General features: G+C 47.0%; 13 protein-coding genes across 13 annotated transcripts; 7 read left to right on the top strand and 6 right to left on the bottom strand.

The window, feature by feature from the left end:
• Positions 1-35: 35 nt before the first annotated feature.
• On the top strand, positions 36-1,324 carry SERLADRAFT_465848 (uncharacterized protein; the record flags this gene model as incomplete). The annotated part of the gene is made up of 3 exons (XM_007317595.1): positions 36-294; positions 351-641; positions 718-1,324. The coding sequence occupies 3 exons, from the start codon at positions 61-63 to the stop codon at positions 1,204-1,206; spliced, it is 1,014 nt and encodes a 337-aa protein (XP_007317657.1).
• A 46-nt stretch (positions 1,325-1,370) lies between these two features.
• On the bottom strand, positions 1,371-1,918 carry SERLADRAFT_387633 (uncharacterized protein; the record flags this gene model as incomplete). The annotated part of the gene is made up of 2 exons (XM_007317594.1): positions 1,371-1,756; positions 1,811-1,918. The coding sequence occupies one exon, from the start codon at positions 1,736-1,738 to the stop codon at positions 1,523-1,525; it is 216 nt and encodes a 71-aa protein (XP_007317656.1).
• A 134-nt stretch (positions 1,919-2,052) lies between these two features.
• SERLADRAFT_407881 (uncharacterized protein) lies at positions 2,053-2,757 on the top strand (the record flags this gene model as incomplete). The annotated part of the gene is made up of 5 exons (XM_007317593.1): positions 2,053-2,116; positions 2,272-2,382; positions 2,464-2,537; positions 2,594-2,646; positions 2,700-2,757. The coding sequence occupies 5 exons, from the start codon at positions 2,053-2,055 to the stop codon at positions 2,755-2,757; spliced, it is 360 nt and encodes a 119-aa protein (XP_007317655.1).
• A 35-nt stretch (positions 2,758-2,792) lies between these two features.
• Positions 2,793-3,704, bottom strand: SERLADRAFT_415073 (uncharacterized protein; the record flags this gene model as incomplete). The annotated part of the gene is made up of 1 exon (XM_007317592.1): positions 2,793-3,704. The coding sequence occupies one exon, from the start codon at positions 3,702-3,704 to the stop codon at positions 2,952-2,954; it is 753 nt and encodes a 250-aa protein (XP_007317654.1).
• A 406-nt stretch (positions 3,705-4,110) lies between these two features.
• On the top strand, positions 4,111-5,250 carry SERLADRAFT_465839 (uncharacterized protein; the record flags this gene model as incomplete). Its single annotated transcript, XM_007317591.1, has 4 exons — positions 4,111-4,236; positions 4,287-4,461; positions 4,512-4,623; positions 4,702-5,250. The coding sequence occupies 4 exons, from the start codon at positions 4,186-4,188 to the stop codon at positions 4,820-4,822; spliced, it is 459 nt and encodes a 152-aa protein (XP_007317653.1).
• A 152-nt stretch (positions 5,251-5,402) lies between these two features.
• SERLADRAFT_361173 (uncharacterized protein) lies at positions 5,403-7,327 on the top strand (the record flags this gene model as incomplete). The annotated part of the gene is made up of 5 exons (XM_007317590.1): positions 5,403-5,485; positions 5,545-5,966; positions 6,027-6,564; positions 6,622-6,917; positions 6,978-7,327. The coding sequence occupies 4 exons, from the start codon at positions 5,449-5,451 to the stop codon at positions 6,897-6,899; spliced, it is 1,275 nt and encodes a 424-aa protein (XP_007317652.1).
• A 234-nt stretch (positions 7,328-7,561) lies between these two features.
• On the top strand, positions 7,562-10,035 carry SERLADRAFT_437261 (uncharacterized protein; the record flags this gene model as incomplete). The annotated part of the gene is made up of 14 exons (XM_007317589.1): positions 7,562-7,818; positions 7,875-7,910; positions 7,973-8,150; positions 8,203-8,300; positions 8,358-8,547; positions 8,609-8,656; positions 8,717-8,748; positions 8,799-8,953; positions 9,015-9,279; positions 9,341-9,480; positions 9,540-9,620; positions 9,682-9,874; positions 9,931-9,954; positions 10,020-10,035. The coding sequence occupies 14 exons, from the start codon at positions 7,562-7,564 to the stop codon at positions 10,033-10,035; spliced, it is 1,713 nt and encodes a 570-aa protein (XP_007317651.1).
• A 145-nt stretch (positions 10,036-10,180) lies between these two features.
• On the bottom strand, positions 10,181-11,031 carry SERLADRAFT_465832 (uncharacterized protein; the record flags this gene model as incomplete). The annotated part of the gene is made up of 4 exons (XM_007317588.1): positions 10,181-10,257; positions 10,365-10,763; positions 10,814-10,902; positions 10,965-11,031. 3 exons carry the CDS (start codon positions 10,995-10,997, stop codon positions 10,625-10,627), a joined length of 261 nt encoding a protein of 86 aa, XP_007317650.1.
• Positions 11,032-11,946: 915 nt separating this feature from the next.
• SERLADRAFT_465826 (uncharacterized protein) lies at positions 11,947-16,165 on the bottom strand (the record flags this gene model as incomplete). The annotated part of the gene is made up of 8 exons (XM_007317587.1): positions 11,947-13,406; positions 13,464-13,901; positions 13,960-14,344; positions 14,402-14,677; positions 14,733-15,350; positions 15,406-15,821; positions 15,875-16,008; positions 16,071-16,165. 8 exons carry the CDS (start codon positions 16,150-16,152, stop codon positions 13,032-13,034), a joined length of 2,724 nt encoding a protein of 907 aa, XP_007317649.1.
• A 220-nt stretch (positions 16,166-16,385) lies between these two features.
• On the top strand, positions 16,386-17,870 carry SERLADRAFT_465820 (uncharacterized protein; the record flags this gene model as incomplete). Its single annotated transcript, XM_007317586.1, has 5 exons — positions 16,386-16,998; positions 17,057-17,266; positions 17,325-17,399; positions 17,459-17,659; positions 17,711-17,870. The coding sequence occupies 5 exons, from the start codon at positions 16,535-16,537 to the stop codon at positions 17,727-17,729; spliced, it is 969 nt and encodes a 322-aa protein (XP_007317648.1).
• Positions 17,871-17,932: 62 nt separating this feature from the next.
• SERLADRAFT_465818 (uncharacterized protein) lies at positions 17,933-20,350 on the top strand (the record flags this gene model as incomplete). Its single annotated transcript, XM_007317585.1, has 9 exons — positions 17,933-18,211; positions 18,270-18,348; positions 18,413-18,788; positions 18,841-18,986; positions 19,041-19,188; positions 19,251-19,746; positions 19,802-19,889; positions 19,943-20,052; positions 20,112-20,350. The coding sequence occupies 9 exons, from the start codon at positions 18,039-18,041 to the stop codon at positions 20,224-20,226; spliced, it is 1,731 nt and encodes a 576-aa protein (XP_007317647.1).
• Positions 20,351-20,824: 474 nt separating this feature from the next.
• Positions 20,825-22,184, bottom strand: SERLADRAFT_465814 (uncharacterized protein; the record flags this gene model as incomplete). Its single annotated transcript, XM_007317584.1, has 2 exons — positions 20,825-22,105; positions 22,146-22,184. The coding sequence occupies one exon, from the start codon at positions 21,680-21,682 to the stop codon at positions 21,092-21,094; it is 591 nt and encodes a 196-aa protein (XP_007317646.1).
• A 2,267-nt stretch (positions 22,185-24,451) lies between these two features.
• On the bottom strand, positions 24,452-25,645 carry SERLADRAFT_387604 (uncharacterized protein; the record flags this gene model as incomplete). Its single annotated transcript, XM_007317583.1, has 4 exons — positions 24,452-24,628; positions 24,684-25,230; positions 25,285-25,409; positions 25,617-25,645. The coding sequence occupies 3 exons, from the start codon at positions 25,392-25,394 to the stop codon at positions 24,509-24,511; spliced, it is 777 nt and encodes a 258-aa protein (XP_007317645.1).
• Between the last annotated feature and the right edge of the window lie 194 nt (positions 25,646-25,839).

Below are 25,839 nucleotides of genomic sequence, written 5' to 3'. Positions count from 1 at the left end.
CACGTGCTACACTTCACCTGTCACACCCCTCCCTTGTCACACGTGCACCGCTCGACCACCATGTTCTCATTCGCCGTCGTCCTCTTCACGGTTCTCTCTACCCTTGGCCATCATGCCTTTTGTGCTGCGGTAAGAGACATAAAGCCCCTCGTTATCTGGCATGGCCTTGGGGACTCCCATTCCTCTCCTGGAATGCTGCAATTCCAGAGTGAAGTCAAGAAGATGCATCCAGGCATATTCGTACATTCCATCTACATTGAGGAGGATCTCAAAGCAGACCAGCGAGCAGGCTTCGTACGTAATTTGCCTCCCCTACATAGCAATCACTCTCAACTTCTTTCTTTCCATAGTATGGAAACGTAAATGACCAAATAGCTCTTGTAGCCTCGCAACTGGCATCTGTTCCAGAGCTCAGTCGTGGTTTCGATGCCATAGGTTTTTCGCAGGGCGGCCAGTTCCTCCGCGCATACACAGAGCGATACAACGACCCTCCCATCCATAACCTCGTCACATTTGGCGCACAACACATGGGGATATCAGATCTGCCCCTCTGCAGCGCCTTCGACCTCATCTGCCAAATTGCGCGTCGCGCAGCAAGAAGTGGTGTCTATGGCGAATGGGCGCAGCAGAACCTCATTCAGGTACGTTTCTTCATCGTTCGTCCCCTGGTACAAACCAACCATTCATACCGTCCACACAATGTGATTGATCTTGTAGGCTCAATACTACCGCGATCCTGACCAACTACCCCTTTATCTCACCGCCAATCATTTCCTGACTGATATCAACAACGAATATGCCCCCCCCACGGATGAGCGCAACGCCACTTATGCCGAGAACCTGGCCTCTTTGCAACACCTTGTGCTTGTATTGTTCAAGGAGGATACAACTGTAGTACCAAAGGAAAGTGCATGGTTTGGTTCAGAAGCACCACCGGACAGCGGCCTCAAGGACCAGTCGTCCTCCCTTCAGGCCGTCCTCGATTCGAACGGGATGCCCTTTGTTTCAGGTAACAAACCAGTGCAACAAAATAGAACAATGATCCCTATGCAAATGCAGCCCCTCTATATTGAAGACTGGATTGGTCTACGAACCCTCGATGAGCGAGGAGGATTAACGTTTGCCACCTGCCCTGGCCAACATATGCAACTGACAGGCTGTTGGGAGGACTTGGTTGGTAAATGGATTGGAGGAGAATATCTGTAAAGGTCAGATGTGGACACGATGTACCATAATACACCCTTGTGAATCATTCATGTTTGTACACAACTATTAATTTCTAGTTCTCGTTGGATAGAATGCAGTAACTTACTTCCACGGCTTTTAAGACGAATGCGTAGCCTATGCGAATACATGCTAGAGCAGATTCAAAAGACTTTGCAAAGCATATGTTATATTCGTGCCACTTACCATTCCTAAGAGCCATGCAGACAGTAGTGGGTAAAGCACTTACCATTGACATAGAACACCGACATATGGACCTGGTGACCCAATAGGATGACCCCGACAGGCACCTACTGGTTTACTCGCGACGGCTGTGCTTGTATGCAGCCTTCCCAACATGATTTTGGGATAATATCAGCGAACTGGCATGGCTCCAGGTATAGTCCAGACAGATTACTGCGCTCCACTTTGAAAAGGTCTGTCGAGTCAGAATAGATAAGGCAGCAATGTCGCCTACTAGTACTTCAGGTTGCTTCCTCGACTCGGAACGGCCGTGGAGGATCGCCACAGTCATGCTCTCCCATCAAAAATTCTGTTTCCTGTGAGATGACCTATGGGTAGAAATAAAAGAAACTGCCCAACGCACCATAGATATATACTCTTCAATCTCCTCAGTCTAGGTAAAAACCGATAGGTACAGGTTAGAACTTGACCTGGCCTCCAACTTCGAGCAACTTGTTTCACTTTATCGTAGAGTGGATCAAGTCAGTCACACTGTGTCACGAGCCGAAAGCCCGAAAAGGTGAGCCTGAGAGTGTCCACATTTTCTGATTAATATCCCTCCTACTCACACGTCGTCGAGCTCAAATCCTCCCCACTCAGTAAAAAATGTCAGGCGCAGCAGCATCAGCGGTTCCCTCCAAGTTCTCCTCTTTCTTTAATCACCCGGCTGGTGTGTGGTGCTTTTCTTACAGGTGTCGTAAAAACTAGCTCTGACGGATCATGCTGAATGGCCATTTTCCCTCACTGTCTCATACTGTCATGCCGACGTCGATGTCCCTACGGTGTATTTGCGCTATTCCCACTTTCTTGCGGCCCTTGGTGTAGGCCCGAAAACGGTCTTTTTCTGGGCTCCGATGATGAAGTGGTGTCTCGTCGCTGCTGGTTTGAAAGACATTAGCCGACCTGCAGACAAACTCAGCGTTTCACAAAACATCGGTACGCATCACTGTACACAACCTGTTTTTCTCCCGACCGTGGTACTGATTATGGTCCATACTTTCCTCTTTCGTACTTTAGCTCTGACTTGTACTGGCTTCATCTGGGTCCGTTACTCTCTTGTCATAACGCCTGTCAACTACAGTCTGGCAGCAGTAAGTATATCTTCATTCCCGCGTTCATTCAAAGCCTGATATAACCATCCCACTAGGTTAACTTCTTTGTTGGGTCAACTGGTTTATATGCTCTTGCACGGATTGGCAAGTAAGTACCGCACAGTGATTTATGTTTCTGTGTTTCTGCTTACTCTTTTAAAGTTACCACTACAACACACCACAACCGAAGGAGACTGCGCCTGTTGCTGCACAGAAGTAGGAGGGGAGAGGTCTTAGAGGTCACCAAACGTTTTGCTTTTGCAGCTTTGTATTTTCTTATTCGTCTATGCATAATGGATATTCTCCTGGATACTGTTATGCCAATCTGAGATTGTGTAAAGAAGTGCTTCGAATGTGCTCCCACTGACTTGAAATATAGTAATAGATGTGGGGGTATGCCTACTCCGTTCATTGTCACCTGCTTCGGGAATCCTTCTTACGACGACCGCTCCGAGTCGTATCGGCATTTTCTTCTGTGGCACTACCTGTACCAAATGCAGCTTTTGCGGTGTCCCACCAGCCTCCTTCCCCCATTATGTGATTCACAGAATCCACTATATCCGACATGATCTTCCCAGCCTCTTCACCTCCACTGTGATCCTCATCGTTGGCTTTGTATTGCCACTCTTCGTGTTTTTCAAATGACTCCCATGGTTTGGGACGTTTCTGCCCGTCTGATCGTGTTCGAGAAGAACGTGATGTCGAAGATTTGTACCGAGGCTGAGAATACGCAGCATCGTTTCGACCTTGGTTATTGAGTATGCCCAAAACAATGCTACCTAAAGTGCTTGCGACTCCTCCCCCTCCGCCACCCTGGTTACCCAGGTACCAGCCTGTCCCGGCGGCGAGAGCGCCAATGATGGAGCCCCATTTGATGAACCAGAGGGCAGTCCTGAACATCCAGGTTGTTGTCCTGTACAAGCTGATAAGCGCAAGGTATGCGGCAAGGACGGTGATGAGTGGCGGTATTATTGTCTGAGCGTCCCATTCCCATGGTTTGGATGCAACGAGGGATAGGACGAGTGAGACGAGCGCGCTGACGAGAGCAAGAGCATGTGAGATAAAGGAGAGGAGAAAGTCGTAGGCTGGGGGAGAAAGCTTCTCGGATAGAAAGTCAAGAATGGGGTCTAATATTCGTGGTAATGGGATATCTGCGGGATCAAACATTGTTTCAGTTGACGCTAAGGACGATGAGCAGCCACGTAACGTTTGTTGAATACGGATGGTCTCAGGGGGTCCAGGCCGGCGTGACAGGAACCTCGTATATCTCAGATTTAACTAAATATGTGTGACAGCTACGTCAGCAATTCTTTTTAGGAAAAGCAGAAATTCGGGCGGAGTATATAAAACAGGGGTTCAATGTCATCAGCCAATCGGATCTCACCGGCAGTCTAAATTCAGCGATCATTTCCAGGCTACATCCGCGAAATGCGATGAGTCTCCGGCGCTCTGACGGCAATTTCGCTAAAAGCCCCGCTTTTCTGTTTTTTACCAAGTTTACCACTCCGCGACCATGGACAAATATTGGTAAATATCCAAGCTTATAAGTTCGAGAGTAGGTTGGATATGTCTCCTTTTCCCAAGATCTACCTGTCTGTCTCACAGCCATATCCTCCTCGAAACAGATATCCCCCCTTGCTTTTACACTATGGCCATGAAGCGTAAATTCGAATTCGAGTCTGACGACACTTGCTATCAAGTAAGACGTTCCCCTCCTTCACTCTGTGTCTGTGCTCAACTGTGTCCAAGTTGACGAAGCAGCTAAAAATGGTCCCCTTCCCTAACTATGAGCCTGATGTCGACGTCGCAATGTCAGATTCTTCCTCTTCTGACGTCGAGGCTTACTCCCCCGAGACCCATCACACCCGCCTCGCATCGACCACTAGCACTTCGTCTGGCTCTTCCGACATAGACTACAGCTCGCGTATGTATGCGCGCTTATTTCTGTTGGCATTTCTAAAATTCGCCGAATAGCTCTTTATCCTAGATTCCAACTGTACCGACCTGTCCTCGAAACCGGATCTCTCCTAGATTCCGCCAAAACCGTCGGCTTACTTCAACCTGCAAGCTCTTTTTCGCATCATGGGTACGCTCCGTTTATCAGACATTATTAATCATACAACTAATTGCTTATCATTTGTTCTTGTGATTTAATGCACCTTAGCTCAAGCTGCTCTCAAATACCCAAGCTTCGTGTTGCCTGCTCTGCCGGTCCCGACGGTCAAAGAACTATGTGGAGCTTCTGTGAACAATGCGGTGCGATATCCATGGTCGATTCCGACTAAATTTCGACATTCGATCGCTTCCTCGACAACCCACGACATGGGCCCGGTGCTAACTGTTAACGCGACTTCCCCTTTTTTTTATTATCCTTTTTTATTGTGCTAATGTTCTATGAACTTTCGTGTTTCCGCGACGTATGGCAGCCACCGTATCCCGTTTCATCCATCCACCTCCACGTCTTCGAAAGGTCGACTCACCTGATATATCCTCTCCCATAAATCTCCAAAATCACCTGCCGACTTCATTCTCGACATCTTGGCTCTTCCACTCAGCGACACCTCCCGACCTATCGAAACTCTCATGCCACTGCCTGCCTGCTGCTACTATATATGCATCGTTCCGTCACGACCTGTGCTCTCCCTGTACATATTACCAGTGCTCATTTGTATATTACACGCGGCAACTGCTATCCGCTTGCTTTTTTCTTTGTGCATATTAAAGTGAAGCACTCGTCGACGTGCAATGAAGAAATGTAAGGTTGAAGTGAAGTATTAGTTCTATTGTACATGTCGACTGCGGAGTGTATAACCGCTATAAGTTTAGCGCCCATTTTGTATGGTGAACGCGAGTAGAGTTCTGTTCGCCAGCGCCACATGTACAGCTTACTAGTATTCCTTCAACTTCTCTCATGACTCAAACGACCTTGCTTCAGTATGAAGCACCATGTAAGCTCATGAATTCAATCTGACTATGATCTGTTGGAGCTAAGTCTGCCGCTGTAAAGGGCCCGTGCACGCTCTAGACTGGTGCAAGTCGACAACACCAGGACAGCAGCTACGCCCACGATCCGCTTTCCGTCTAGGTATCGCTTCATTCACTGAAGACTATCGAAATCGCATTGCTGTTGTTGGATTGCAGGACGAGCGTGTACTTGTAGAGGATGATTACACGGATTACCCAGATTTTGTGACTCTTGTTGAAGCAAACCATGGCTATCCCGCGACAGCCATACAATGGCAGCCAGCTAGTGCAGGCGGCTATGCATGGACTGGAAAAGCCCCAGCAGCAGAGCTGCTGGCGACGACGGGTGATGCCTTGAGAGTATGGGAGTATTTTGGTGATGCACCACCCGCAGCGTCGGGGTATGTGGGAAGGCAGCCGAGTGGGGGCGGGCATCGACTTACGCTGAAAACTGCGTTGTCTGGGGTGCGTACCCTATTCATACATTCATCCACTGTCTATCTTGACCTTTTTGCTTTATCTCAGCAATCAAAAGTACAGAGTCAAACAACAGGTGCTCCCTTGACGAGCTTTTCGTGGAATGAGAAGGCTCCTAGTCTTGTCGTAACATCATCGATCGACACAACATGCACGGTATGGAATATTGACACGGCGACGGCAATTACTCAGCTCATCGCTCATGATCGTGAAGTATACGACGTCGCATGGTTGCCAGGGTCGACGGACATATTCGTATCTGTTGGGGCGGATGGCAGCTTGCGTGCATTTGACTTGCGCAGTCTTGAGCACTCCACAATTCTATACGAGACACCCGCTCCTAAATCAGGGCCACCTCCTACAACGACATCCTCGTCTACTCGCCTGCCTACCTCGCCACTACTAAGGATCGCGTTCAACCCTTCTGACTCCAACTATATGTCCACGTTTCATATGGATGGCTCAGATGTACAGATATTGGATATGCGCAGTCCCGGACAACCTGTGATGGAGCTAAGAGCTCATCGTGCCCAAGTTAATGCGTTAGGATGGAGCACTACAGACACCCCCCTCTTAGCTACTGCTGGTGAGTCTGCTACTAAACTGACGTGCTAAAGCCCTCCTATATATTAACTTCCCGCAGGTGACGATTGCCAGGTCCTACTATGGGATCTTTCCAGTTATACCCAGGCAGCATCGTCTCCTCGGACTGCAGGTTCGCGACTTAACTCGCCACGGCCGGACGTGAAGAAGCGAGTCGTTAGCGAACCGATTATGGCGTATTCTGCTACCAGTGAAGTGACGAATCTTGCATGGTCACCACAAATTGCAGGGATGACGATGAACACCGGTCACTCAACGGCACCCGGAGAATGGCTAGCGATTGCGAGCGGAAAATCGATAAAGGCGCTAAAGGTATAGTAGGATGGAGAAGTGTATGTCAGTGGATATTATCATGTTACGTGACAGAGGAACGTACTGACAAGCCTTGTATTCTAGAAATTCTCGATTCTGTATCACATTTCTGCCCGGTACTCCTTTTAGGATGGGTATCTTTATCTGTGTCCAGCCCTTCCGTCGTATGTGTGCGAGGTGTTCAAAATTAGAGAGATTTCCAAGTTAAGCTCCAGCAACGTCAAATGCTGATGTCTTGTGCATCACAACACTCAATCACGACTGGCTAGCTTGCCTTGATGGGATATTTGTCTGTATTAGCGAAGGCTCAAGCGCTCAAGTCCGATAACGGTGAGGTGCAGTTGGTTGTGATGCTCTGTTCTAGCCAGTCGTACTTTCCATGAAGAGTCCATACATTAGCAAACCATTGAGTTAAAGCGATAAGCAATGCATTTTCCCCTAAAATATGGTAGTGACCTGATAAACGTAAATAACTTTCCTGTCGGGTGATCCAGTACTCCGAGCCTTATCTTGCTCCAGGCACGAGACCATTTTTTGATGAAACCATATGGACGGGAGCTTCCATGTTATACCATTACAATGGTCTTTTTAAAGGGCCTGCTGTAAGTTCCGTATCCTTGAGTCCTGCTCCTCTACTCTGAGTTATTGACCTTTGCTGCCTTAACATCATGGACTCATATGTAGCATCGGCAGTCTCTAAAGAAGACGACCATGTCTTGCAGAGAAAGAGCATTGGGTCGTCTGATAAAGAGAAGGAAGATGTGCAGGAGCAGGCTCTCGTTCTTGACGACGCCGAGGTTGAAGCCAAGTCTAGAAAGGAATTCTCCAAGAAAAAGCTCCGTGTCTTTGCGCTCGTTGCCTTGGCTGGCCTTATCCTTGGATGGTGGATCTCTGCTACGGTACTTAAGGCAACTCGAGGCAGATGGTACTTGTGCTCATCTCGTTCAGTTTTACGTCTGCTCATATTGTCTTTTCTCGAAGGGTTGTTCAAACCGTCCTAGCATGGTTTTTCCTCTTGTACGTTCAGCCTATCTGGTTCTATATGCATTGTGGTCTGATTATTGATTCATTCACCCTAGAATCATCGCGTTCCGCTTCATTCCCAACTCGATTGTCTCAAGGCCTGTCTCTGCGGTTTGGATACCGTACATACAGGAACCATGGTATAGACTCCCTAGGTATATCAGGTTGACAGTTGGGTGGTTGTGCCTTCTTGGCATTGTGTTCGGATCGGCTTTTGGGTTCCCTCTTACCGGTGTATGCGCTCTACCGAATCTGCAGAATATCGAATAACACTGTATCCTCGTAGAACACTAACTATGGCGACCGTGCTATCTCGGTCCTCGGTCTTCTTATCTTTCAGACTTGTTTCTGGTTGACCTCCACCAATAGGGGTGCTATTCCTTGGTCTGTTCCTGTTATTCCCTCTCGCGTGTACATGCACTGACGTCGACATTCGCATAGGCCCACTGTTATCGTGGGACTGTTTCTTCAACAAGCTGTCGCGTTGTTTGTGCTCAAGACAAATGCCGGCTTCTCCATATTCAAATGGATTGCGGACCTTGCGTCCTCCTTCCTGACAGAAGCTTACGTTGGTGCGGCGTTCTTCTTTTCAGACGCTGTAGTAGCGAATGGGTATTTCTTTGTTAATACCGTATGTGCCTTGTTTGCTCAAATTCTGATTACATTACCTAACACTGCGTGGTCCTGGCTAGCTCTCAGCCATCATATTTTTCATTGCAACTGTACAAATGCTGTATTATGTGCGTGGTCCGCTATTTTTTTAAAATAATTCACGGGACACGGACTCATGAAATGCAAAGCTCGGGGTCATGCAATGGATCATTAAAGGATTGTGAGCATGCATTTTTCCTCGTTGTGAATATCTTGTTAAATATCGTAAAGCGCGTGGTTCTTCTTCAAGTTGATGAATGTTTCTGGTGCTGAAGCTGTTGTCGCTGCTGCATCACCGTGGGTTGGACAGGGTGAATCTGCATGTCTCGTCAAGCCATATGTCGACACAATGACTACATCCGAATTGCACCTTACTATGACTTCCGGTTCGCTCATATCATTACTAATGTTGTCCGATAACTTAACCCATATTTCTGATTTTGGAAGGTTTTTCAACGATTGCTGGTTCGGTTCTTACTGCATATATTGGTCTCGGTGTACCGCCGCAAAACCTTGTCACATCTTCAGTGATGAGTATCCCTGCATCCATTGCAATCAGCAAAATGCGATACCCTGAGGTCGACGAGCCTGTCACACGCGGCCGGGTTGTGGTTGACCGTGGTGAGGATGCTGACAAGGACAGACCCGTAAATGCACTACACGCATTCTCTCAGGGTGGCTGGTTTGGACTGAAAGTCGCTGGGCAAATTCTGTGAGGCTAAACCAACTGCCACTATTTTCATGGTACTGATGTTATGTTAACTTGCGTTCAGAACGAATGTGCTCATCATCCTTTCGCTTGTGTCAACCGTAAACGGTCTTCTTACTTGGATTGGTAGAGGATTTGGTATCCATCACCTCACTCTGCAGCTCATTCTCGGCTATATCGCGTACCCCGTCACGTTCTTCTTAGGTTTGCTAGCCTTATATGCATCTCCGGCATCATAGCTGAGAGAACTTGTATAATTGCAGGTGTACCACGCCCAGAAATTCTTCGTGTTGCGCAGCTTCTCGCAACTAAGCTGATAGAGAATGAATTCGCTGCTTATTTAGGTGTGTGTAGTTGTCGTTGTCTTCCCAAACACTTCCCTGACTGACCGAACCTAAACCATAGAATTGCAAGCTATTCAAAACAGCTCAGATCCACTGTCACCTCGCGCATTCACGATCGCATCATACTCCCTATGTGGTTTTGCCAACCTGAGTTCTCTGGGTATTCAGATTGGCGTGCTTAGCGCCCTCGCTCCAACTCAAGCCAAAACTATTGCACGCATCTCAACTTCAGCGATGATATGTGGATTTATCTCGTTAGTAACTTCTATCACTAACTATGCACCACCTAACCTGACCCTTCATTTCACAGAACACTTCAAACCGCTGGTATCGCGTAAGTCATGCTTACTTTCCACTGACTAATCTTGGGATTATTTACTGACCCTTCCTGCTTTGAAGGGGAATGCTTATTTGACGTGCTGAAATGACACTGCACTCACGAATATGCATGACAAATACAAAGTTGTTATGCCTAGAATGAATGTGACATATCTTGAGAGTAAAGCTATAATAATAATACAGGCTACAGCTGATGATACTACTTATACAGTCGAGCGGCTGCTGCATGGCGCTATTTTTTGTTATACAATGAATTGACTAGAGTTCCGCAAACTGGAATTTTGACAACAATATGAAAGTAAGCTGCGAGACTTGCTAGACTTCCTAGGCAAGGGAATTAATTCAACTTGAAGAGTTGAATGATTTCATTAATGTTTATCTCATACTTAAATGTGATGTTGACAGCAGCACGGAAGTTTCGAAAACCGTATCACGACGTTGTCTTAAATGACACCTCAATTGCGAGCGAGCGAGGGTACGCATGTATTAGGAGAGTGTTTCCTCTATACAAGTAAACTAGCTTCAACGCGAGTGATAGCAGTGCGATATAAACTGCAGCCTGAGGGGGAAAGACCAACTTGACGATAGTCGATACGTTTCAGGAAGAGCGAACGTTCATTTTCATCGAAAGCAGGTGGGAGAAGCAAATAGTAACAGGGAGCTGACTATTGTCCTATACTTTGACGTTGTTGTTCAATGACTTTGACCATGAACAGGCTGGTGTCCAAAAACCTCTCCACGCAATTTGCCAAGCAGCTTTCCTCGCCTCGTGCAAAATAGTTGCCGGGTGTGCTAGTTATGCACCTTTAAAGCGAGTCAATATCCAATATCCCATGAGTACAGATGTGACGCACTTGTCCCAGCACATGCTTGTGAGATTGTGGATGGAAGAATGAAGACGAGCCTGAGCCTGCTCCCTGTCTAAGAAGGTTTGCAGCTCTTTCTGGAGTGTCATCGATATATGAACTATTTAGTACTGAGTGCTGGACATCTTGGTACACTCACTTGTGTGGACTCGTCAAACTTCGTGTTGTCCATTTTTTCTAAGAAATAGTAAAAACTAGAAACAGCAAGGAAACCGAGCCCGCGTAGCCTAGGGCGCTTCTATCCGTGCTCACTTATTCACACGCATGGACTTGCAGAGAACGCGCCTGCACTTGAAAGCAACCAGGAGGTCAAGCATGGAGTACCATGCATCTACTCTCAACAATATCTGCGAGCAAAATTTGACAGGTTCCAATGGCGAGCCATGTCAACTTCGTCCATGTCAGCCGCCAAAACATGTGCTTGACCTGTCATCCACCTGGACCTATCTCCTCTCAAGACAGGCCAAGTTGCAGTATCGTCTTTTTTTCTTATTACCAACAAGCACCCTAACAAAATCATCTATTCCTCATGGCTCCCGCACCGAATTCCACACGTCGCAAGGACATCCATGCCAAACTCGACAAGTTACGTTCTGTCACCGATGCGCCTGAGCAATGGTTTCCCATGACAGCCTCGACGTCTGCAGCGACGACCTCGTCACAGCCCATTTCTTCTGCTGCAACCACCCCTCCTGTCATGTTCAGTCCTAGTCCGGCTCATGGCTCCAGAGGAAATTTGAAGATCGCAGCTGTCGTTGGTACCGTCCTGGTCGTTAGCTTGATTATTCTTGTATTTGGCGGCGAGCTATTGAGACGAAGGGCAAAGGATAAACGCGCTCGCCCACACATCAGTACACCTGCAAGTACGCGACCCGACCCACTCATCACTCAAACTATTGAAGAATCACACGAAAAGCCTGACGACGTTGGATATGACGAGAGAGCCTGGAACTCCCCAAAGGAAACTTATCAACCTGCTGTCGAGCCTTTGGGTTCACGGATTAGGCAGCATATAACTCGACCATTCAAGATATTAATTTCGCCCTTCGCTCATAGCCAGCATCCCCGCAAAGAAAAAAAATCAACCTACTCACAGGATATGGTTCAGTCACCGGATTCACAGGGAGAATCACAATCAACGTTCAATTCGACATTCGATTGGGACGAATGCCACGACACCCAGTTAGGTCGTTTGACATACCCACGACTCGGACTACATAGCATACCTGAAGAATCTGAAGTGGAGGAATACTACCACGACAGCGTTAGCGACGTAGCGCTTGCTCTAGGCCTCGCGATACAGAGACCTCTTACCCTTGTCTCCACTTCTATGGATTTACCTATGAGCCCAAATTTCATTACAAGATCCTACTTCAGCATGTACTCGGACCCAGATAGCACTCTAGCTGTGGAAGCCTGCTTGCAGAACTCTTTAGCGGACGACAGCCTCGATGAATTACGCGATGAGCATGATAATTCAATGTCTACTGGGACCACGACGTACGAAGTACAAGACAGTAGGATGTCTCTGGACGACTCGATAAGGTCATCTATGACGTCTTTGGATACCGAGACAGATTGCGATGCCGATTGCCCGCCTGAGGAAGTCTTTGAGTTGAGGAGGGTGCAGACGAGAAGCATGCAGATGAACAAGGCAACCCTGATTTCTCTCGAAATACATGGTAACCCCAGAGATAGGCGGAGTCTCCATGGAATTCTCGGCTCTCTCAGCTCTAATCCTCATCTGCACTCTTTCACGGATCAGTATTCAGACCCAAAGCTTACGAAGAGTGTTTCCGAACGTAGCTCCTTGGACTCGAAGACGAAACGGCATATTGAGGAGGAATTTGGGTTGGGTGTAGCAAGGAGTTTCAGTGATGCTTCTGTTAGTCTCGACAGTTTCCCTTCTCCCCCGGGCCATATTCCCAGGTTTCCGAGTTTTTTGTAGTTTGATGACATAAAGTGAGCCATGTCTATGACTGATATACATTTAATTCTACAAAACGGTCACAGTGCTACGATGCGAATATAAAAGTGCTTCGGTTCACAATACCCACACAAATCAGGTTTGCTTTTTTTAGCATTGAAACTGAAATTGAAAGGATATACTAGTACTGTACATGATACTTGCATAGCGAATATAGCGAATACATTGTACGATTATTAGAATACAACTTGGTTTTGGGTCCAAAGGGTCATACCATGTTTAGTCCATCTCTTCTACATCAATAATGTCGTCAATATCATCTTCCCAGTCCACGTCCATCTCCTCATTACCAGTTGCCTCGTGGTTCGGCACAATATGCAGCCTATTACGAGGCCCATCGAAGTGTACATTGACTGTCTCGCCATCACGCACACGATCCGACAATAACAAGATTGACAGCGGGTTTAAAAGCTCACTCTGGATAGCACGGTTCAGCGGGCGAGCACCATACGTTGTCGAGTAACCAATAGACATCAGATACTGCTTGGCCTCGTTGTCGATTTCTAACTTCATCTTCCGATCAGCAAGCCGTTCCTGGACTTCTTTGAGCCGAAGGTCGACGATCTTGAGTACATTCTTCCTCGAAAGTGTACGCTTTAAAGAGGAAACGTCAGTTTTCTAGTTTGCACATGTAAAGTCATGAACACTCACGAAAATAACAACCTCGTCTATTCGGTTAATGAACTCGGGTGGGAAGTGTGCTTGAATGGAACTCATGACGAGCTCTTTCGTTGTTGCATTGACAGGGCCCTCACCCATGTCATTCAGGTACATTGCGCCCAGATTCGAAGTCATGATGATGACAGTATTTCTAAAGTCCACCACGCGACCCTGACCATCAGTCAACCGCCCGTCGTCGAGGACTTGCAGGAAGAGTGTCACGAATTCGCGTGAAGCCTTTTCAATCTCGTCAATCAGGATGATACAATATGGCTTGCGCCTGACGTATTCAGTAAGTTGTCCACCTGAGTCGTGCCCCACGTAACCTGGAGGTGCTCCAATGAGACGTGCAATAGAATGTTTCTCAGAGTACTCCGAGCCGTCTACACGGATCATAGCATCTGGAGAGTCAAAAAGTAAGGTAGCAAGCTACAAACATCAAGTGAGTATTCGTACTTTAGTAAATTATGTTCAATGATAAACTTACCGTCTTGCTTAGCAACGTTTTCCCGGTACCCGATGGACCCGCCATTAAAAAGCTGGCAATAGGCCTCTGGGAGTTAGAAAGCCCACTCCTCGACAGTCTTATTGCGTTGGCAACGGCTTTGACAGCTTCTGGCTGCCCGACCACACTCCCAGCGAGAATTCGCTCCATACGCAAAAGCTTCTCCTTTTCGGTGGACATAAGGCGAGTGACAGGTATTGATGTCCAGCGTCCTACGATCTCCGCGATCTGCTCGGGCGTGACAGTGTCGGTACCTCCTCCCATAGTCTCATCTTCTTCGGCTTTCTTAGCTTGCAACTGCTGCAAACGTGACTGAAGATCCGGGAGAGCGTAGTAACGCAGATCAGAGGCAGTGGCTAAATCATACCTGAAAAGTCATTGTCAGCAATCACGTCGTTGTACACCAATGAGAAAAACAACTCACCTTCTCTCTGCTTCGTCAGCTTTTGCTTTCAACTCATCGATCTTCCTCCGTACTTCATTAACCTCGTCACCTCTCTTTTTCTCTATCTCATACGCTGCTTTTAGTGGTTGCAATTGTTCATCGACGTCTGCAATCGCCTTTCGAGCTGTGACAAGTCTATCTTTGCTTGCCTGATCTTTTTCTCGCTCTAGAGCATGAATTTCCACCTCTAGTTCAAGTTTGCGCCTATCAAGTTTGTCGATGGCTTCGGGAGCTGTTTCTCTGGTCACACGAACACTGTGCACCAAGTTAAAACATGACTGAAAAATGGCATATAATGGGAAAAACATACCTTGCGCAAGCTTCATCAACCAGATCAATAGCAGCATCAGGTAAACGTCGCGAAGTAAGGTAGCGGTGCGCTAAAGTCGCTGCAGATATCAATGCTCCGTCCAAAATTCTAACACCATGATGAACCTCGTATTTCTCCCTGATGCCTCGCAGAATGCTGATCGTCTCTGGCACTGAAGGTTCGTTCACCAGAACCTGAGCAAACCTGCGTTCAAGTGCAGCATCCGTTTCGATGTATTTCCTGTACTCCGCCAGCGTCGTTGCGCCAATGCATCTCAACTTTCCTCTGGCCAAGAGGGGCTTAAAAAGGTTTGCAGCGTCCATGCCGCCACCTTCAGATCCGCGTCCGGCCATGATCAGGTGAAGTTCGTCGATGAAAAGTATGACCCCAACACCTTCTTCTGTGGACTTTTCAACTTCGTTGAGAACACTCTTGATGCGCTCTTCGTATTCACCCTTATATTTTGCGCCAGCCATAAGTGCACCCATGTCCAAGGAGTAAAGACGGCTGAGGAGACTTGCGGGCACATCACGATTTACGATACGTTGTGCTAAGCCTTCGGCTATGGACGTTTTGCCTACTCCAGGTTCACCGATGAGAACAGGGTTGTTTTTCGTTCTACAAATTAGGTCAGATAAAGCCAAAACATAAAAAGAGCCAGGTCAAGACCAACCTTCTGCAAAGAATTCGAATGACTCTGCGAATCTCTGAATCTCTGCCAATTACCGGATCGATTTTGCCCTCCTCTGCAAGCGCTGTTAGATCAATGGCGTACTTCTGCAACGCGTCGAAACCAGCCTCAGCGCTTTTACTCTCCACGCGTCTGTTACCTCTTGTTTGTTGAATTGCAGTCTTTAGTGACGCCTCCGTGAGACTAGCCTCTTTAAGTACGGCTGCGATGGTAGAATCTTTGACGAGAGCTAGAAGTATGTGGTCTTGGGCGATATAAGAATCGTGCATCGTCTGTTGGAGGGACTGAGCCTCTCGTAGTACTTTGATTGCACCAGCACTGAGAGTGACTTCGTCAGGAGGCGGGTTTTGTGCCGGCAGACGGACGATTATTTTCTGTAAACCTCGTTTGATGATAGCCTGGATAAATCATTAAGATGGGTCAAGTAAACAAATGAAATGTAATTACATACCGGATCTCCGCCTGCTTTTTGAATCACAGAAGAGAACAAAGAGGCCCCAGAGTTACCACCGGACAATCCTCCTGGCATGGAAGGTTCCCCTGCACCCTCATTGAGCAGGGCGGACGCAATATGAGCGGGATGAACTAGAAGCCAATATGTGGTCAATTCCTTTTTTTTAAAGACTGTATGAGAGACAATGCCATACCTTGAGCGTTTGCATAATCCTTTGCTAGCTGATGTGCAGCAGCAATGGAGGACGATGTTTTATCTGTAAATTCGAAACTCATTTTGGTTGTTCCTGAGGGAGTGTGAGTGTTGTCTGCGCCCTTTTATGGTCGCTGTTCAGTGTGGTGGGCGCAAGGATGGCCTGGAACGGTGTCGAGTGTTCGCAATGTCTCCATCGCTGTCTGGAAAAACGAAGAATATACGAGCATGACCTCACATGATGTAAGCGGTGTATCTGTATGCTGACTAAGCGCACGCGTTCAGGATATGAATGAAATCGAATACATTCCCAGTGATCCAAGCTATAGGAGTGATTGAACAACTTGCTTCATGACGACAATAATGACGGCAGTAAGAAAGGGGACATCCAAGGAATTCATAAGAAAGCACTCATCAGACATGTTTACCTTTTCACGCCCTCAAATAACTATCATCTAGCCCAACATGACTCGCTCACTGTGTGTCACCTCTGCAGACGGTCAAACAGGCCGTCTCGTTGTAGAGTTGTTGCTTACCGATGAAACGTTCTCAAACAAGCTTGACAAGGTCTGTTGTCTTACTCTGCACCCTAGCAAGTGCGAGGACCTCAAGGAGCTTGGGGCTGAAATCATTCCCCACAATCCTGGTGATCATGAAGGTCTTGTCACTGCCCTCAAAAATACCGGAGCAGATACAATCTTCCTCATTCCACCTGCTCACAAGCATAAAGTGAAGCTCGCTGAAGAGATGCTCCATGCCACGCATCAGGCTCAAATCAAAAACACCATTTTATTGAGTGCTGCAGCATGCGAATTTGCGGACGCTAAAAAACAACCGCATCTACATGATTTCATCAAAATAGAGGGCAACACACTAGCAATGAGATACTTGCCTGATACAGAGGCTGGATTATCACAATGTGTTATTCGGTGAGATTCATTAACGATTATCGTCCGATTCGCGGTGACACTCACGCATTGCCTGAAGTGCGGGATTTTACACTGAGAATCTTCTCTTATACAACAAAGATGCCCAAAAGAATGGAAAGCTTCGATTGCCTATTGGTGAAACCCATTCGTTCGCTCCTGTCGCATTAGGAGATATTGCCCAAGTCGCAGCCCATATTGTCACTAGCGAAGGACCCCAAGGTCTTGATGACAGATATCGGGGTCAACTAGTGGTTGTGACTGGTCCAATGTGCATATGTTTTGGCCGTTTGCGATTAATGTGCGCTGACATCTCCATCGTATGCTAGGATGGTTAATGGCCCGGAATTGGCGGAATCTGCTACTGAAGCGGGACTGAACCTCCAGTTTGCAGACATTTCTGAGTAAGTCATCTCTGCTGCAGCGTTCCCAAGTGTTTCATAACCTATTGTATCGTATCCAGACATGAAGCGAAGCAGCTGTTGGACGCTGATACTGATGTGGACGACTCCGAAAAGCAATACTTGCTTGAATATTATTCCTTGGTACGCGAAGGCAAGACAAACTATGTCAGTACTCTCGCGTTCAATGCCATTACTGGTGGGCCGCCGATTTTGCCCATTGAGTTTTTCAAAACGTACGATGCAGAATTCAAGTCCAAGAAGTGAGTGGTATTTTTCTTTCTTTAACCGCACGTGAACATGTTTTGCTTTAGGCGAAAAATGCGGAAATAAAGAAGAGTAGTGTCAAAAAGCATGATGGGAGAATCTCACACCACAAATTTCGCATTTCTGATTAGCCTATAATTATTTGTTGATAACTTTCGTGTTTGATATGTCAAATTGAGATGATAATCGTCGTCGTAGTGGTTTCAATGCCAGGCCGCGGAGCCGAAAGACGTCACAATAGAACGGCGTGACAAAGAGCTAACTGTGACGACGTGACAGGAGATGTTATTGTCTTCTCGAACCATGAGACAATTACGAACATGCGTGTTCTGGCTGGTTTCTCGAAACGCCAACTAACGTGTATTTCAACCACCAATGGTGTATCCAACAGTGTATTTGTTTTCTAGCTTTATTCTTGCGTCGTTGATCTTTGTCGCGGGTTATGTGGTGTACCAAGTATTCGTCGCGCCGCGGTTCAATCCACTTCAAAAGTTGGCTGGTCCACCTGTGAAGGGTTTGCTTGGAAACCATATGTCAATGGTTTTAGAGTGAGTTTATCGTTAAATGTGAACTTGACCCTGTATGTAAACTGTCTTCCAACTTCAGTCCTTTCCGTTCACCAAAGGCTCATGCAGCTTATGTCGAGAAGTATGGACGTACTGTGAGAATCAGAGGCATAGGTCCAGTGAGTTTCCCTAAGCTGATCCTCCTGCATGGAAGTTGTTTAATTCTGCTTCTTAATTGTGAAGTGGGATGAACGTCTTTTGCCACTAGACCCGGTGTCGGTCTCGTACGTGTTGAAAAACTGCACTATATATGAGAAGCCGTGGCAGTCTCGCAGACTTATCACAGGTCTCATTGGTTGTGGAATGCTCGCTGCTGAAGGCCATGTGCATAAACGCCAGCGTCGCGTCGCCACTCCAGCATTCTCAATACAGAATATGAGAGCGCTCGTCCCTCTTGTCTTCAGTAAAGGCAACGAACTGAAGGACCGATGGCTGGAGATGATCACTGAGTCGGGTCAGACAATATCTCTCGAAAGCGAGCCAAAGCGTAGTATCGAGCTGCAAATTGACGTGTGTCATTGGATAAGTCGCGCAACTTTCGACGTGATTGGACTCGCAGGTGACTTGGTTTGCTTGTGTATTTTACCATAAATCTTTATCTCTGTTTGCAGGGTTTGATTACCATTTCAACGCCATTCAAAATGAGTCGGATGAACTGTTCACTGCCTACAAAGAAATGTTTGAAATAGCAGTATCTCAAGGACAAGGATTTCGGACAATACTAGCTATCTATTTTCCCATCATAAATAGACTATTTGTTAGCAAATTCCATGCGACAACACAAGCCTAAACTAATATTTTCTGTATACAGCCGGACCACCGCGCGCGGACTGTTCATAGGTGCCAAGAAGTTATCCGTAGAGTCGCAGGTCGCCTTGTTCAGCAGAAAAAAGCAAAAATCTCGGAAGGCGACAAGGGTGGATCTACTTATGCTGGGAAAGACCTCCTCAGCCTATTATGTGAGTCTCTTCACGGGATATTTTTGCATCTAATAAAATGAACATTTTTGCCGGTGGTTCAGTAAAATCAAACATCGCTACAGACCTCCCACCTGATCAGCGCATCTCGGACGAAGACATTTTGCACAATATCAACACCTTCATGTTCGCCGGTTCCGACACGACCTCACTCGCACTAACTTGGACGTTGTATTTGCTTTCGCGATACCCTGCAGTACAAAACCGACTGCGTTCTGAGCTGATTGCTATCGCACCTTCAACACCCGAATCACGACTGACGCCAGATGAAATAGAGTCATTGCATAATACGCTTTCGGGGCTGCCGTATCTTCATAATGTCACGAGAGAAGTCCTCCGGCTGATTCCACCTGTGCACTCTTCGCTGCGTGTTGCAACGCAGGACGACGAAGTACCTACTTCATATCCTGTCCGCTTAAGTGATGGCACGATATCTGAGCAGAAGTCTGTACGAGTGCCTAAAGGGAGTTTCGTACACGTTCCCGTAGAGGCGATGAATCTGGATAAGGGAATATGGGGCGAGGATTCCTGGAATTTTGAGTAGGTTTTCTCACGTAAAGCTATTGGAGGAGTGATATTTATGTACTTTCTGCAGCCCAGATCGCTGGGATAACTTGCCAGATGGCGTGTCCTCGTTACCAGGTCTCTTCCCAAGCCTTTTGACATTCTCAGCAGGGCCCAGAGTAATTATGATTTCCCTTCATTATTTTTTTGCCATGCTTAATATTCTTTTTAGTCTTGCATAGGGATGCGATTCTCGATGATAGAGATGAAAACTTTCCTGTACATCCTCCTCACCAATTTCGTCTTCAGCGAGACAGGACAGAAGATCTACAAAGCCAACGTGTAAGTTGTTTACATATGTTTGTTTTAGTTCAGAAGACTGACGGTTCATTGATATCAAGTGTCCTGACGCGGCCATATGTCTCGGGTCAATTTAAGATGGGTAGTCAGTGTCCTTTGCTGGTTAAAAGATACGAAAAAAGAGCGCCTTGTGTGAGTCCTTGGTCGAACCGGTAGCTCGATTATTTCGTCTTCGGGTTTGTAGTTCTCTCTCTATCTCACCTATGATTGGGATGTCGTATACCCTTTGCTGTATCCTTGTGTTTGTTTGAAAAACTGGAGCATATCCTTCTTGAAGTGACATCATGATGACGCTGAGCTCCCTATGACCCAACTATAAGAACCTCAAGGTTGTTCCCTGCATGGTAGATTTTTCCCGTTCTGTGGATTAAAACCGAGGCTAAAATGGTGCGAATCATTGTCTGCATATTTACATTTATTCTAGGATCTGACGAAAAGACGCCATAGGGATCTATATTTTCTGCTATAGGCTCTGGCATAAATGCAGTGATATCTGCTATTGCTTCCGTGGTAATGGCCATTGTAGGAGGTATCACCACTGTAAGCTTCCGCTCATTGTGTCTCGAAACTGCTTACTTACCCATTTTATGATACAGGTCCTTGCAACCATTTTCCGAGTAATTGGTGACGTTTTGTGCTGCCGATGTGGTTCACGTAGCGGTGGCAGAGGAGGGCTTGCAGGCGGAGGGACTTATTGATCATGGTCACCGCAAGCTTGTAGCGGATGCACTACCCCCTCACGATCATGATCACGAGCATGAAGACATTTATTACTAATATCTTGGCTTTCTTCGCGGTTCGTTTAAACACGACGTCGTCATTTGTACCTACAGTATGTATTTAGTACCCTCGACTTGTTGGAATGGAAGCTGTATGCGCAGATTCAAGGTGAAAAAATACACAGCGAGTGAACAGTACGCTAGACTGTAGTAACAAATACCGATATCAGAGATAGTAGTAGTACACGACGAGAACTCAACCTGTTGAAATCAATCTATAAATAGAAAATAAAGACAGCTTCTTACAACAAATCACTCTTCTCCTTCTTCAGGCCCGCCAGATTTCTACCCCATTCGACGACGCTGTGGCTTGTTCGTACTGCAGCTCTGGCTAAACGCTTCACTTTCTCAACATTCATCGTTGGACGCAAAGAAGATCGGTGAGTAGCTGGCCGCTGTCCTGGAGCCACGCCCATATCGATGAAAGACCTCAGGTGTGTTTTATTCGTATCGTTGGTCCGAGCCTGTTGATATCGTGGCATTGGACTGTGACTCCTCGTACCTCGCAATGGGGGTCTTTCGAGACGGCTGGGACCACCAGGGTAGGGTTCTGCCTCGTGAATGGGAGTAGTAGAGGTTCCTGAAAGTGGTTTTGATAAATGACGGATAGGATTGGAAAAACGGCGAAAACGGGATGAGCCTGGTGGCCTGGGAATACCGGTAGAATCATTTAACTTGGGCACAGTTTCAATGACAGGAAAAGGAACTTTCATGGCTGGAGTAGAATTTTGTTTAGTCAAAATTCCACGGCGATAGTTCGTTGGATTTTCGCCTGCTATCATGGACGAGCGTGGCCCACTTTGGAGAGAAATATGGCCATTCCAATCCTTCATCTTTGATTCCAGTCTCTCCAAGGCCGACGAGCGGTCCAAGGGAGGGGCCTTCGGAAGATAGCTAGTTCCGCTTAGATTTGACTGAGAAGTGCTTGCGCCGTTGGAACTAATGAGCTGGCCCCAGCGTTTAGATGTCGTACGGCTCTCTCGCGAAAAGCTACTGGCTTGCTGTAGCTTTGAGGTGGACGTATATTCCGAACGACGAGCTCGTTCTTCCACGGTACCAGGTCCAAAACAAACACTGGGTCTTTTTCCAAGTTTCCCGCTGGAGACTACATCGTCATATGCATTACGGGCACCCAAACCGCGGTGAAATATTTGTGATTGTTCCTCGGCACAGATATTCTTCGCTCTGTTGACCTTGGTGATGTTGCTTCTCGCAATATCACGCTGCTCGATGCCGTGTTCTGATAAAGGGGCGGACGTCTGAAGGGGTTCGAGCTCCGATCGATCCTCCGTGTGGAAATTCGTAAGAAGCTCGGTTGAGCTGATTGGAGAATCTAGGCTATGAGGCGATGGAGGCTCGTCGTATCTCAGGCCGACCATCATGCTAACTTCTTCCAGCAATTTGCTACACCTCACTGAAGAGTCGCGACTCCTCCGATCAACTTCGCCTGTCATCTTTTTAACCTGTTCTTCGACCTCCCATGAATAATCATCAATCTTTTGCACGCCCCATTCCTTTATTCCCTCGGTATTTTGGCCGCTAATGAGGGAAGGTGGAACAATGCTCAGCCGTCCTTCTGACTCGGAAGCCGTCCTCCGCCGGACATGAGATCCCCATACCCGCAGGAATTCGCGGACTTCCTTGGTTTCTTCTTCAGTAAAAAGGCTACCAGTGTCCAAATTTGTTGATGGTGGTCGAGGGAACTTTAGTCCCATCGGAAACAAGGAAGAACAAGATGACGATGTTCTGGACGAGGAATTCATTTCATCCTCTTCATTACCAATGCGACGACGGAAGGAGGGTAGGCATGCTTCTGATTGAATCTTGGACAGACGATATCCGTTGAGTCGTCTTTTATCCTTCCTTTGTTCGCGAAGATTGCAACCAGATGGTCTGGGTCGACAAGTTTCATGCGAATAAGGGCGACTTTCCGCACCATTGCTTGAAAAGGGTTTCTCCAAAGCTCTAGTAGACCGCAACTTTTGGGAGAAGTTCGTAACTGATAACATAATTGTGTGAGTTCCGTGCTCACCATTGCATATCTTCTTTCATCTTCATCATCTACAGACGCAATTAGCAATGTACTCGCTATGGTGGAGGCAGGTACAGCTTACCTTTGTCAACACAGCCGTGATCAAAAGACATTTTGTTGCCGTCTTTCTCTTTATTTCTGTCGAGATCAGCCATAAACGAACGGAAATTTTTCCCGCAGTCTACATCCTGAAAATAAGATGAGATTGTGGTCCCAGGACTATCCGAAGGACAAGTGATCGCTGTTGGTGGCGAATACGCGGAGTGTGGAGTTATTGGTGACAGCGGCTGAGGGGAATTCAGGCTCCCTGAAGACGTAGAACGAGTAGGTGAACTAGTTTGAGCGCAAATCAGCGTCCTGGCCTTGTATGATAACAGAAAACAAACTTGTGATAAATCGCAGGGGATAGAGGTGGGATCAAAGCCCTGTCCCTTTGAGGGGAAATACTATGACCAGGGCTCGTGTCCCTCACCGCGAGAACACGAGAGTTGGTAGATGGAGAAAATCGAGAGACGAGACGCGCGCATTTTCCTTCATTTCGAGGAAGCGGTGAAAAGGGAATCTGCGTGTGGGGGTTGCCGCGATCCATAACGATATATGTACAGGATGCCACTGGTTCTGTCAAGACGCAGAATGTCCGACAGCTCCGAGAGATTGGCTGTTAAAGTTGCGCGCGTATAGAACAGATGTTATGAAATATGATATCACGGGGTAAAAATTCAAACGAGATGTAAGGCCTTTTCTGCTCTGAAAACACAATAGTTGTTTCTGTAGTTTGTAGCCTATGTTAAAAATGGGCGACATCAATTTCACAACGAATGAACCATTACTCACAGTAATGGGCTGTTACCGAAACCGCACCAACGCAGACTATGACTGAACGGTCTGTTGGACAGTAAGGATGAGCTCTAGGAAGAAAACGAGGACGGCAAAGCAGCAATGGGCGGGGAAGGACAAGCTGGTGTACTCCAAACGCTTCAATTCCCCAAACAACGCGAAGGTCAAAAACAAACCGAAACAAGAGAAAATATGCTATGACCGGCGGACTACAATGATCTGAGCTACAGATCTTTTAAGTGTCCCGATAATCATTTGAAAAGCTATAGTCAGCCATTACAATATGATACATCCCGTCACTTTTGGGAGTTTGAAATATTGAGAATTTGGGCGATGATGCCGTTACTGAAACGCCTATCCTTGAACCACGTTTACCGGATTAGGATATGCCGACAAGTTAGGAGTTTTTTTTTTGTTTCATGGACTTGGATCAGATTGGATCCTTCGCATTAACCTTCGAAAAATTTTCGACACAGATCACATTGGATCCGCATCACGAGGACGATCGTGAAAAGTTCACTGAATATGTATAGAGCGTTAGTGACCAGGGGTAAACACAATGTGCAGTATGGGCAGCGCCTAGCCTTGCTATCAGACAGAGAATTTGTGTACAAAGTTCAAATGCGGCAAAGATGCATAAATGACAATCCTAACCTCACCTAGACATGATTCATATGATGTCAGACGTGTCGTAAATCTTAGATGGTGAAATACGAAATGAGATAAAGCATGCCTGCAAAGTTTTCACGAAAGTACATGCATAACAGTCGTAATGACAACGCCCTAGTACCTAATACGCTTTCTTGCCCGCCGAAAGCTGCAAGTGAGCACTGTGCTCGTCGTATGGCACTTTCGAAACAGGGATCTCGCGCCATAGATCGGGTGTAAGGAACGAGTAAGTTTTGGTGATCTGTAAGAGACTGTGAGCTGGGCAAAAAAAGAAAGTCTGCTACGGATAAACTGACAGCAGCAAAGGTGGCTTTGAGGAAGTTACCCATCGTTGCAGTAGAACCCTTTGATTGCGTATAGCAATCCTCCACACCAGCAAGTTGTAGCAATCGTTTCGAAGCAGGTGCAGCCACAATACCGGTACCCCGTGGTGCGGGGATGAGACGACACATGACTGATCCGACCTTCCCGCTAACTTTTGATGGCACGGTGTGTGGCTCACCAAGAGCTGCACCCCAGTAACCTCTCCGTACGGGGATGACGGAAAGTTTGGCCAGAATGATAGCACCACGAATAGCAGTGGCAACTTCCTTCGCACATTTGACACCCAACCCAACATGTCCGTCGAAATCACCGATAGCAACGAAAGCCTTGAAACGGGTACGCTGACCGGCCCGAGTTTGCTTTTGTACAGGCATGATTTTCATGACCTCGTCCTTGAGTTTTGGTAGGAAGAAGTCGACGATCTGGAATTCTTTAACAGGAAGAGAGAAGAGATAAATTTCTTCCATCGATTTGATTTTGCCATCCTTAACGAGACGACCCAACTTGGTGACGGGGACCCTATACATGATACTTAGAATGTGGAGGTGAATGGTAGTGGCCTTGAGTACATACCATTCCTTTTCTTCATCCTTGCGGCCACCCCTGCGAGGTCCACGGCGACCTCTACCCCGATCACCACGTCCACGTCCAAATCCACCACGTCCTCGTGCAGCGTCAGCCATTTGTGCTGAAAGATACTAGAAAGAAAGATTAGACAAACAATTGGTGAAAACACTAAGAACAAAGAAAGTAGAATGTGCGATTGAGACCTGCTATAATTTAAGTGTACATCCAACGATATGTGTGTCCATCCATCTCCTGATGTAAATCCATCCAGCTGATGAAATCCTTGACAGAATCATAGTGGCTCGCAGCAAACGTTCTAGTGACTGAATGATACTCACGTCTTGAGGTTTTGTGTTGCCGAGCTCGTCGTTGAGAGATTCTCTATCGAGCCTATGCCTTACAGTGAGCCCGAAGCGTGCGCACGTGGGATGACAGTCAGCCGGCCCTTAACAAGGTGGTAGGGCTTCTGACACCGTGAGCTCCCCGAATATTACTCAGCGCTTGCAATTTGAAATGTAGTGAAACCGAGTCTTTTGGACCAGGTGAAGGCTTTGTTGACAT

Source organism: Serpula lacrymans (assembly GCF_000218685.1).
Source record: "Serpula lacrymans var. lacrymans S7.9 unplaced genomic scaffold SERLAscaffold_6, whole genome shotgun sequence".
In the NCBI taxonomy this organism is placed as follows: domain Eukaryota; kingdom Fungi; phylum Basidiomycota; class Agaricomycetes; order Boletales; family Serpulaceae; genus Serpula; species Serpula lacrymans.
This window is presented reverse-complemented; position numbering and strand designations above follow the sequence as displayed.